We start from the raw sequence: 13193 nt of genomic DNA, 5'->3' as shown, positions 1-13193 counted from the left end.
GTTAGGGGGAGTAATTTCCTACATCTGAAATGACCATTTCCTATGTAATATGATGGGTAATTGCAAATTAAGCCATGGGCCACAGATCATTCCTTTCAAGAAAATCTGCTGTTTCAATGTTTGCTGCATGCATTTAATAGAAAATATGACACTAAGGGGCACATTTACTAACCCACGAATCCGAATTGGAAAAATTCCGATTGGAAAACGAACATTTTGCGACTTTTTCGTATTTTTTGCGATTTTTTTTTTATTTGGCGCCTTTACGACTTTTCGGAAATTGTTGCGACTTTTTCGTTACCAATACGATTTGCGCGAAAAACCGTGAGTTTTTCGTAGCCATTACGATGCGCTTGTATCTTGTCGCAACTTTTTCGTATTGAGCGCTCGTAAGCGGCGGGCGAAACTTTCAGACTTAGCATGATTTTGGAAGCCTCCCATAGGACTCAATGGCACCCTGCAGCTCCAACCTGGCCCAAGAAAAGTCACGATACTGAAGCTTGAATGAATCCAAATCTTTCGTACTCGGCGCGAAGGCTACGAAAAATTCGCGACTTTTCGCGCAAGTAGTAATGCTACAAAAAAAACGCCAGATTTTGCGCAACATTCGGAATGGCAACGAAAAAGTCGCAACAATTTTCCGAAAAATCGCCAAATACCGATCATTATGAAGAAAACGCAATCGGACACATTCAGCCCATTCGTGGGTTATTAAATGTGCCCCTAAGTATTAAAAAAAAAAAAAAAAAAATTTCTGTTGTAGTCTTGGCCAAAATTATTTGAAATTTCCACTTGCATTTTCTTATCTGTAGGGCACATGAGACACCCAGCTTGCTGATTAATCAAATCCCAAATTGAGTGTACAGTAACATCTTGTATGGTATCCCTTGTAATCTTAAATACAGTATGTTGCAAATAGTTGTTCTTTGTTATACTTTTGTCCTGAATTTTGTTCTTGAGGGAACTTATTTACTTACATAGGTGCTCTATTGCAATAGATAGCAAATATCTGATTTGATGCTATAATTTTATAACTTGTAGTTACTTGCCACTGGTAAGGGCGCTGGTTTACTTTACAACCTGCTTTAGTAAACCACTCTTAAGATCTTGGTCCTTTGTAATTTTGCTTCTTCTTGCCTGTGAATGTGATTTATTACTATTTAAGTGCCTATATTTTACAAACTGTTTTTTTCCAGATCTGTGAGTTGTAAGCTACTAACTGTTTATAGGGAAAAAATACTGTTTAGAGAGTCTCCATCCCCCCCCCCCCCCCCCGATTTCTATGTGTATTTAGTTAATGTCTTAATGTCATCTAGTTGCTATACAGCTAGATGACAGCAGATGAAAAAACTGCTGTAGTGCTATATATGTAAAATTTTCAATACACACATAGTATAGCTGTCATAATTTATGGTCTGCATAAGGGGGGAGTTCACAAAACTTCAATTTATGTTTCCTAGTAGCAGCTTCAAGGAAAAAATGGTCGCTACTGTTTAAACTCTTACAATTTGATACATTAGTTGATACATTTCACAGTGGCTGGGCAACCTGGCTTAAAGAACATTAGTAGAAGGTATTATCAACACCTATTTATTAAGTAACCAACATTCTGCAGCTTTGTAATTGTTCATATATGTATGTAAATGTACATACAGAATACATATAAAATGCTTCTTGTATCAGTAAACAATTGTAAAAAGGACCCTTCCCAAAAGAGCTTACAATCTAAAGGATATGAGACTTAAGCGGTAATGTGTAAGAAGCAAATGGACCACTCTCTGTAGCAGAAAAAAATAACTTTGTAAATGATTAGTTGTCATTTAAATGATTGGGCAGATAAAAGAGGTAAATGTGTGTTATTTATAATAGGGGCCATATTTTCCATATAGACACCCAAGAGCCCTGCCAGCTTCAAGTGCTGAAGCTTCTCTAAAGCCTTCCAGACCCTTGCTGAGGGGGAGTGCTATCATCAAAATTCAGCATAAGTTCCTAGAAAATGTAAATTCAGGATAAAAATTGCCCGTGTGAGACCACAAAAATATGGCTCAATTCTGGGAAAACATAAAATCAGAGTTTTACTAATAAAAGGGGCCATGCCTCGTGGACTTTAGTTTTTGGATGAGACTGACCCTAAATCACAACTGAAAATGTAGCAGGAAATAGTTAAACGGAAAAGTGTCTAAATCCTTTTCGAATTTCAAGTAAATCAAACTTGCTGCTCTTTTGCTCTATCATTCTCACTGCTTTTAGGCAAAACCACAGACTTATTTTTATAATGGTATTTGTTTGCTTATTAGTGTGTTCATTAGGTATTTTTAAAATGCATCATTGGCAAAAAGTCTCAACCTCACTGGTCTTAAAGTTTTGACAGCCCTGCACTAGATCAGCATGTTAAGTTTTTGTAAACCAAGCCTGGCATACACTCACACCCATGCAGGAAGTCTGGCGGTAGGACCCAGCTTGCAAGGGAGTATATTTCTAACCAGTTATAAACTTTGTTAAACCTTTTAAAAATGTAGTTTGTTTTTTCCTGATGTGCATCTTACTTTAGAATTCCAGTTATGGTTAAATTAAAGTGGGGGATGTTTATGGACTATCTTGGATATGCCAAGAGCTACAAGAGATTCATGGTAATAACTACATTTGCATGTTTCTGTCCACAAGATGGCACTCTGTACCTACTGACTAAAGAAAGGTATAGGCTTAAGAAATGGTCTTTTCTGTCATTGTTATAACCAGTTAGTATACAGATAAGTGAGAAGTCATTGGTTAAAAAGTTGTTTTTTTTTAATAAATAAAAAAAGAGCTTCTGCATCATCCTAAACAACTGCCAATTCCTCTTCATCTTGCAAGCTTTGGTAAAAGATCGTATAGCTGCAGGAGCTTTTATCCCCTATTACTATAACCTTTGTAAATTTTCCCTTTTGGCTAGTTTAAAGTGTACCATCAAATGTAATGAGAAGTCACAGAAAATAGGACCCTTTCTGTATTTACCTTTGTTGGGGATATAAAGGTTTCCCATCAGCCAGTACCCCTTGGATGTACACAGACTGTTCAAAGACTTATCAGATCAGCATCCTTTATTCAGACTGCAGCGCAAATGTTTTTCTTACCCTGAAAATACTTTCTTTTCAGCAGACAAGAGTTTTGGAATCATTTTCTGAGCATACGGTTATTTCCCTTAACTCACCCCCTTCTTTTGTTAAATATCTAGGTGAAGCAGTCAGTACATGCCCAGATTTGGTCAGGTGGCTTGACTGATATCAACTATACTGCACAAATATAAGGGAATGTATGTAACTTGGACTGGGGGATATTTTTACAGACAGTTGAACTAAAGTTCCAGTGTACCTTGTCAGTGTGTCAATGGGGCATTACAGATCAAGTGACAGGAGGCGCCTTGTCCGTCAGTTTTGCCAATCTGTTGTATAACTTTAAGCTTAGAAAGTATGACTGCCAAATGGCACCGCCTCTTTATTGTGATTGTGAACCCCAGGACAGGAGGAAACCTAGTTTAATAATGTATATAGTGTAAAGTAAATCTTATTATGCTCAGCTACATGATGGATAAGGACTTAAAATTATTTTTTAGGGTGATGTCCTCTTTAAAGCCACATTCAATCTGCAGCCTACCAGATGGTGCCATGCTGCAACTCCCAGCATCCTCAAGGCTGATGACAGGATGTTGAAAATTATAGTTTAGAAACATATGGAAAGCTGCAGCTTGCCATGCCTGTATAAGGGTGCCAGAAGTACCATATTGGATATGCATCTATTGTAGTGCCACAGCGTTGGTGGTCCCACAGTAAAATAGTATTGCCTGGACTGATTGTCTTTTGACCTTTAGTTAAACTATCTGAACTTGATCCCAAAGAAAATAGCACATATAAAATTCCTTTTGATGAGTCTTAAAACATATACTAGGTATTTACTTCACTGGGGTGAGTAGAATAGCACGTCCTGTCTTCTGACCTCATTGTGCTTCCTGTGAAAGTTGTTAAATCTTTTACTGTCCCATGGGAAAGGCTGCTTCCAGGATTTGGGAACAAAAGCCTCGTAACGTTCCCCCTGAGCAAGAAACTCTTCCTTTATGGGGGTGTTACGACCCACACTTTATGGGAGAGGGCTTTATAATAGCTGACACCACTTCACTTTCTTTTTCTTTTCCTTTTAGTGCCTGGGAACTTCCTAGGAAGAAAATGTGCTTTTATGCCCTTTTCCAGCTCACACGTGTAGTTTTTCTTTTGTAATCTACTGTCCACTTTATTTGTATTTAACACACTTGTTTGCCTCTGAGGCAGTAATACTTGCCTTATAAACACTTTGATATTGATGTTTTGCTTTCTCAAATCTGGCTTCGTTGCTATGTTTTGGAGCTAAGGTTTACTACATGCATGTCAACTTTATTTGTCTATTTCAGCTATAAAGAGAGGTTTAGTCAATCAGTGGCTTTACATCCAAGACTTATCTTTTCCAAAAAATATATATAGACAATGTGTTTTGTAGGAAAGATGGATCTTTCGATACAAAGACACCATTTTGTCTTATCAGTGCTTTGACCTGCTGCTATTCATATATTTTTTAATTCCAACAGAAATGCAGAAAAGAAGCTGGTGAAAATTTCCAGCAGTGCTTCTGAAACTGATGTAAGTAAAATCTGTGTACATCTTCTTTGTGATGCTTACCTGTATATGTTAAATATGCCAAGTGCTGCCTGTATGGCTAGCACTTATTGAGCTCCCTCTGCCCTGAATGTGACCAAGTGTTAGATTCACAACACAGTTCTTGTTTTTAATAGAGTTTTCTGCACAGTGGAGGAATTTACAGTGCAGCTGTGTTATACACAGGTTGGACAGATAACCCAGTTAGTAAGTAGCACACAACTGCTACAGATTTGTCTGTGGTAATCCCTCCATAGTTTTAATATAAAGGGCGGTGGTATATAGGTTGAGTGTCATACAATACATTTCTCTGTCAGCAGACAAAGTGCTGATACTATGTAGTGCTATTTTACACTGGCAGAAACAACAAGGTATGTATGTCTGCTTTTTCCAAGCCTGATATTTATTACCTTAAACGTCTGAGCTTATTGATTAATAGTTGTCTGTAGCACCAACTGTTTTGGACGTAACCATTAACAAATGTTCTGCTTTTACAGAAGCTTCAAAAAAGAGCTGAGAGGTTCAATGTTCCTGCCAGTGTGGACAGCAAAAAAGCAGCTCGAGCCATCCGGTAAGCATTGAAATACTGATTTAAACAAAGGTTACCATGTTATTATTGTTACTCTATTCCTCATCTTTCTGTTCAGGCCCAAGTAAAAAAAAAAAAAAAAATATGGATACCAGTTGCAAATCACGTTTGAATGTCCAGTGTCAACATCATACTAAAAGTTAAAGATGAACATCCCCTTTAAGTAGAAAAAATGCTAACATTTCACATCTGTTAGAGTGGATGTGAAATATTAAAATTCTAAACTGAAATAGGTCTCGTATATCTTTTTTTCTTACACTTAATTTTTTTTTTTTAAAGGTTTGGCCTTTCAACCTCAGACAAGAAAGGTAAGAAAACTGGGTGTTCTGTATGATTAAACCATTTCTTGGGCAAAATAATGTGAGAATATGTAGTAGATTCTTGTATACTTGTTTCTGATTGGCTGCATTTATTATTTTTTTACCTATTCAAAGTGAAATGCCTTCCTTCAGGCTAATTATACAAGTTCTTAAAAATCTTTTAGAAATCATATCATCATTGAAGTGTTCAAAAAAAGTGTATATTGAAGATACCAGACATACTGTTTACAGAGAACGCAGTGTTTGTAGCATAAAAACAGTGTTACCCTTCCACCTCATTACATTTTCTATTTACAGAAGGGAAACATCATTAACTGACCAATGCACGACTTGGCTCTGCAACATTGCCAACATTTAGTTTTTGTACATTTAAGGAAACCTAATCCTTAGACACTTTACATTCTGGTTTGGTCCGGGCAACCCTGATTGTGCTTTTGGTGGGGATTGCTTGGTAATGAAAATAAGACCTTATAATTCCTGCTTGATAGTGCTTGTGTCTGCCATTGCAAAAAATATGGAAAGCGGTGGCTGCAAGGTGGGCAGCAAAGAGCCCAAAGAGTATTAAAGTTTAAAACAAAAAGAAAACTTTTTTTACTTTGGTACCTGTACTGCATTTGGCCTCTGTATAATTCCTTGTACATCAATGGTTCTCTGCCTAAACTCAGGCTTTGTGTTCTCTGTGTCTTCTGGGTTTTTCAATTATAATGTCTCACAATGCTCTATTGGATGTCATGCTTATGTGCTGATCAGTTCTTGCATATCAATTCTGGGCAATTACACAATAGTCAGCCCAATGGATGGAGCTTTACATGTGGTTAGATGGGGCAGAAAGAGCAGTGCCTGGAAGAAGGGGCTATTGCATGGCTAGAATAACTCTGTGCATATCCTGTTCAAGTAGTCTTGGGATAATTTGGTTTATTTTCAAATTAACTGAATTGTATTTTCATATTAACTTGCAATGGTTTATTTTTTCAGGTGAAATATCAGATGCAAAATCACCGGTAAGTGGTTTCTATGGAGGTAGCTATTCTGTGCTTATTAGCCATATTCAACAACATACATGCATGTGCACACAAAATATAAAACACATTATATTATTATTTTTTTTTTTCAACAAAAATATATATAACTAGAAGCAACTTGCCAATACACAATCATTACAGGTTCTCTGATTTGTAAATGTAGTGTCTATAAATGAGAAACTTGCTTGGGATTATATTTTCTTTCATTATGCAAATGCTTTTAATGTTGAATACATTTCTCTGTAACGGCTAAAACAAAATATTAAACTTGCTGGCTGTAGCGGAGCTGTTCATGCTCTTGGCTCCTTGTTTTGCTAAGATTTCTGGAACTCTCTTATGCCCGAAATTATTTGTTTTCACTTGCAGGTCAGCATGGATAAACTGAAAGAGCGAGCACAAAGGTTTGGCCTTAGCGTGTCACCGGTCTCCAAAAAGGTAAATACATATTCCCATGACTTTCCCTGCACTGTTTCATTGTGTTTCCTTTGTGTTTTATTGGGCTTTAACGGTAGTGTGTAACAGGCCCTAAGGCATGTATCACAAAATGGCTGCAATGGAGTTTTTTTGGGGCATAATAACATTTTTATGTATAACCCAACATGTTTTTTTTTTTTTTTTGTTTTGTTTTTTAAATATTTAGTAGCCTGACGGAAGGTTATAACTCAGTTTTGGTTTTCCTTGCACCACAATGCAAATCCCTCTGTTAGAGTAATTCTCTACACAGAGGGTCCTGTTATGTCAGATTGTAAACTATAAGAACAAATTCAGCTACATTTAGGGCAGTGATGCCCAACCAGTGGCTCAGTGGCAACATGTTGCTCACCAACCCCTTGGCTGTTGCTCTCAGTGCCCACAAACCAGGTAGTTATTTTTGAATTCTTGACTTGGTGGCAAATTTGGGTTGAATAAAAACAAATTTACTACCAAATAAAGCCTCCTATAAGCTGATAGTGTGCATAGAGGCTCCCTAATAGCCAATCTTAGCCCTTATTTGGCACCTCCATGAAATTTGATGATGCTTGTGGTGGTCTCCAAGTCTCTTTACATTTACCTGTGGCTCACGAGTAAGAAAGGTTGGGGACCCATGGTTTAGGGCATATATGTCAAACACAAGGCCCAGGGGCCAAATCCAGCCCCCCTGGCTGTTTTATGTGGCCCTTGGTGAGTGTGTCTGACCATCCAGCCTGATCAATTTCCATTTTCAGGGGTATATTTATCATGATGTGTAAAAAGTGGAGTGAAGCATTACCAGTAATGTTGCCCAAGGCATCCAATCAGTAATCAGATTTCAACAGTAGCAAAGCATCTATTGGCTGCTATGAGCAACATCACCGGTAATGTCTTACTACACTTTTTACACATTGTGATAAATATACCCCTTAGTATCTTACTAAGTATATTAATTACAAATTTGGCCCGCGCCTGTGTTTTAGATTTCGGCCCCCTTATGTAATTGAGTTTGACACCCCTGGCTTAGGGTATGTTCAGTCATCTTCAAGATTTTTTTTTTTTTTTTGTGTAATAATGGAAACATATTTTCTCAAGATGTTGCTTTTGTATTTTACATTAAAATCGGTTTATTTTGCTTCCTCATCTCTACAGACCTTCTTTTACTCATTTGATATTTACTCATTTTCGTTTAACTGACTGACAGATAGGAATTGAAATATCTAAAATCCAGTTCAGTGGCAAAAAAAAAACACATTAAAAGAACAGTAACACTAAAAAATTTTGTTTAAATGTAATTAAAATATAATACTGTTGCCCTGCACTGGTCCACGTTTGCTTCAGAAAGAATTCTATAGTTTATATGAAATAAGCTGCTATTTAGCAATGGGTTCAGCCATTTAAGCTTGAAGAAAGGAACGGCATAGGTTACAAAGCAGGTAACAGATACGCTCTGTAGAATTCAATGAGAATCTACACAGCTTATCTGTTATCTGCTATGTAACATTTGCCTTCTTTCGTTTTTTTAATTTCAGTAGGTACCACATGGCTACACAGCAGCTTTCTTTATATAAACTAAAGTAGGGTTTCTGTAGCAAACACACCACTTATACCAGTGCAGGGAAATAGTACATTATAAATTAATTTCTTTAAAGGAGACATATCATATAAAAATGATGAATGTACCAGTGAATTATATATAGAAGGATTGGGCTTAAAAAGTTGGGCTTAAAAAGTTGTGATTTATTGAGAAATTCCCCCCCAAACCCCACTAGTCCCACCCATGTGTTCCACTTCCTGCTGGCTGAATTCTCTGGATGAGCAGGGGAGCCGGCGGCCCTCCGTACACTGCACTATAAGATAGGAACCAATCAGCAGCTAGGCTGACCTGATAGGGAACTGAAGCCTGTCTGTGCTTGTGTGAGTGCAGGGCTGTGATTGGCTCTCCCCCTCCAACTGTACTTCTGGCAGGGACCGTTAGGACACGCCCACTCCATTTCAAACTCGACAAAGAAGTGATAGGATAGATAGGGAGCTCCAATAAAGGGGCCATTTATACAAATAGGATTAATTTTTAGCACAGTGAAACCAGCACCGTATATTCATAATTGCCTACAAAATTAGGGTTTTCCCATTTAGCCTATATGTCCCCTTTAAAATGCTTTCATTTTTTGGTGTTACTGTTCCTTTAAGGGCATCCTTTCCCTAGAAAGTTAAATCACCTTACTGTATGGCTAGGGCCAATTAATCAAAAGCTCTATTTTAACTGCAGGTCAGTTGAGTTTTCGGGGGTAGTAATTAAAGTTAAAGGAACAGTAACACCAAAAAATGAAAGTGTATAAAAGTAACTAAAATATAATGTGCTGCTGCCCTGCATTGGTAAAAGTTGTGTGGTTGCTTCAGAAAGTCTACTATAATTTATATAAATAAGTTGCTATGTAGCCATGGAGGCAGCCATTCAAAGGAGAAAAGGCACAGGCACATAGCAGATAAAATACTATTGTATTCTACAGAGCTTATCTGTTATCTGCTATGTAACCTGTGCCTTTTCTCCTTTTTTCCAGCTTGAATGGCTGGCCGCGTGGCTACACAGCAGCTTATTATATCAATTATAGTAGTGTTACTGTAGCAAACACACCAGTTTTACCAGTGCAGGGCAACAGTGCATTATATTTTTATTACTTTAAAGCTTTCATTTTTTGGTGTTACTGTTCCTTTAAAGTAAAGTAACTGCATTCTCTAGAGACTGGTAATTCAATAACAAGGACTGTATAACAGAAATGTGGATCTGGTAGCAGTGTGAGGTGGTGCAGCTCGTGCTCATGGTTTATTCAGACAGATTTGGAGGATGATGTAGGTTTATACATTGTCATTGTCTGTTTACTTCTAACTGCCTCCATTTAGCATTGATAAGCATTGTTGTATACATTCAAACAACTGTGGCATTCATAGCTAATCATTGTGTAGTGCTGATACTTTTCATGATATAACAGGTATGTGTTGCTCTGCCTATATAACCCCCTGCATAGGTGCCCCCTGCTTTCCTCTACCATACTCTGTTACTAACCTGTGCCAGCTGTTAACCTGGAATGCTTCACCATGCCTTTAATCTGATTAAAGGTGAAAACCAGAATTTCTTGCAGATACTTCCTGGCCAAAATAGGGCCCTGGACCCCAGTTTTGCCATTGTCCAACTTCTTGGGGCTGCTCAAGCAGATTCATCAGGTCCTGGTCTTTCAGTTGAACAACTCTTAAGTCCCTAAAGAATACAGAGCCCTTAAATAAAATAAGGATCCACAAACTTTTTTGTTGTAATTTCCTAGTGATATATTATATTAAGCAATTTGACATTGGGTAGAAAATAGTTTTTCATGCATTAATTTTCAAGGTCATAGTTAAATTTTGACTTTTGATCTACAAAGTTTCCTGGCAATCTGAAGGACTCAAACACTTTCTGACAGTTTATGTAGGGTTGCCTGCCAGCTGGAACAGAAAATACCTTTTATATGTTTTCCTCCTCTTTTCTCCCACTGAACAAAGAATGCATGGCCTTGCACTGTTACCTAGTAACGTGTTTCTTTATGTGACCCTTGCAGGTGTGCGCATATCCGCCATGCCTCCTATCCAATCGCTGCTTGAAGCAAGGCCATATCAGGCAAAGTAAATGTCACACTGAGGTGTTAGCATGCAATAAGCTGCATTTATGAGGGTCCTTAACAGCCTTTGTCTTGCAGTTTGCAGGGCATATTGACACCTCCTTGCTAGCGAGGTTATTGCTGCTTTTTTAATAAATGTAAGCATCCCCTTTAGCTCCTTTTATAGTACCACTTTGCTCCCTTTCTCAGTTTTCTGTGAGCTCTTCTAGAGTTTACATGGGACATTGTATTCAGACATATCCTTCTGAATTCCTTTTGTTGTACCACTTGCTGGCAGAAGGTCTCCTTTGAGAAATTAGTGAGCTATTAAAAGTGTCACTTAGAAAAGCATGTTTGAATTGAACTAAAGTAAAAGCAGTCACCCTTATAACACCTTCTATGCCATATCTAACACTTGTTTTAAGATGTGCCCAGAAGGCATACTTAGCAAGTTTTGCAGGTATTTCCCATTATGTTGTCAATGTAGTTTACCATGCCCAGGTGCTCTGCACTCACTGCTGAAGGCTAGGAGTCCTATAGAAACATCAGCAGATTTGTGTGATTATTCCTGATCAATTTATAGAAATGCTTTATTTGATTTTGTTAGTTATAATAATACCAAGCTGCTCTATTGGGGAAAAAATATCAATTATTTTAAGGCAAGTTTTAAGTTGAATTGACAGGTTTATTAAAAGGCTCTTAAATATGCCTATAAGTTGTGTCTATCCATACTGCCCTATAGTGCATTGCGACTTCTGCACCAACTAGAGGAAATTGCATCACAAAGAACAATTGTGATTGCTGCAATGCTGATAAGAGAAATTACATTTCTGTGGCTATTTTTGAATACTTTTTTTCTTTGAACTTGGCTGTTTTCTGCATTACCCAGGGTGATTGAGGGAAGCCATATCATTTAGTGCAACACACAGAGCTGTTTAGTATAGGTACATTTCTGTCATTCACCTGTCATACTGGAGTACACTCATGTTTTCTAATCCAGGATAAAACTACTAGGGTCAGACACCATGACCTATTTGGTTGTACAAATGGACAGTTTGCTTTGATAGTGATCATACAAAAATGATTTTTTTTTAATTGAAAAAAAGTTATCTTTAAAGGAGAAGGAAGGGTATAATCACTGGGTGATGCCAAAATGTTAGGCACCCCCCAGTGATTGTAATCACTTACCTGATCCCTGTTCAGCGAAAAGCTGAACTTTAACCAAAAAGCCGGCTTTTTTTTCACTGTACCATGCATGCATTTTGGCACCCCCAGTGATTACACCTTTCCATCTTTTTTATTAAGTGAATAGACTAGTGGTAGATTAATGAGCCACACCAGCAACATCCTAAAGGCTGGTTACAGCAAATCCCCATATGAGCGTTACTAGAGCTCCAGCTCATTTCTCTGCTAACATGGAAGTGGGGAAACTCTGTTCTAATGCTCCTAACCATATTTAGAGATCTTTCTCAGCAATTCCAGTGCTTTTATTTATAGTGATCCATTACCCTCAGTTTATATATTTAATATATATTGTGCATTTGTTTAAATTTTCACAAAGAATTTATAAAATGTTCTTTTTTTTCTATTAAATCACTTACAAAGTACAACTTTTACATGGTTTTTAAACAGCTGTTAACAGAAATTTCAATAACCTGTTGGCAGAATATCATATGCCCAGTGCTCTCTGATAGCCACATATCTACTGTACCTTTTATCATAGATCTTTCTAATGCTCACGGCTCTCTTGACTCACCATATTTAAATCCTCTCGTTTTCCCTCATATTCTCTTAATTAGAAATATGGTCCCTACAGAATTATGGTCACTCATTGTGACAGATTAGCCAACAAATGTTTGTGCCAGTTCATCCTTACCACTTTTTTATTTGAAATACCTCTTGTCTCTGCTCGGTGTACTCTGTGGATTAATACTAAAGATTTTCGCTTTTGTACATTGCATACTTAGTGCTTCTAAATGCCCATTAGATACGAGCAATCTTTTATTTTGTTAGGAATAAGCTGTCTTCATGGTTTCATGTTGCGTACAATGTATTTAATATAAGCAGTTTTACAATAGGTGGACTTATATATTAATCGATAACAGCAAGGCTACCTATAATTTTATATTTGACAAATGCTCATGGCAAAAGTTGCAACAATGAATATTGCGGGAGGTACATGGCTTCCTACAATGCTTGTGAGGCTGCCACTGATCAGGGAAATTGCCTCACAGAGAACAGCTATGACTGCTCCCTGCTAAGAGAAATTATATTTCTGCTGCTGTTTTCCCTTTTGCATAATAACTGGATTCAGGAAAGTATTTTACCATTTTCCATAACAATTTGGCTTCTCTTTCTCTATAGATAAAATGTATTTATTAATTAGAGCAGACAGTACAGACCAAGGTACTCTAAGCTAATTTGAAATTGGTCTTTCTGTTTTGATCATGTTCTACGCATGTATATTTTTATTTATAAAGCACTACTTTTGCATGCAGCACTGTGCCATAGAACAGTTC

At 37.4% G+C, this 13193-nt stretch overlaps 1 protein-coding gene across 2 annotated transcripts in view; it reads left to right on the top strand.

Moving 5' to 3' along the window:
* sarnp (SAP domain containing ribonucleoprotein) overlaps positions 1–13193 on the top strand; it is a 38483-nt gene that overhangs the window by 7526 nt on the left and 17764 nt on the right. For both annotated transcript variants that reach the window (NM_001016484.3, XM_012956973.2), the window contains exons 5-9: positions 4595–4646; positions 5159–5232; positions 5530–5558; positions 6546–6571; positions 6959–7027. In NM_001016484.3, coding sequence (NP_001016484.1) covers positions 4595–4646; positions 5159–5232; positions 5530–5558; positions 6546–6571; positions 6959–7027 — 250 coding nt within the window. The remainder of the gene's footprint in view (positions 1–4594; positions 4647–5158; positions 5233–5529; positions 5559–6545; positions 6572–6958; positions 7028–13193) is intronic.

The sequence above is a fragment of the Xenopus tropicalis genome, chromosome 2 (assembly GCF_000004195.4).
Source record: "Xenopus tropicalis strain Nigerian chromosome 2, UCB_Xtro_10.0, whole genome shotgun sequence".
Taxonomy (NCBI): Eukaryota; Metazoa; Chordata; class Amphibia; order Anura; family Pipidae; genus Xenopus; species Xenopus tropicalis.
The sequence above is the reverse complement of the archived record's forward strand: the minus strand, read 5'-3'. Positions and strand labels throughout refer to the sequence as shown.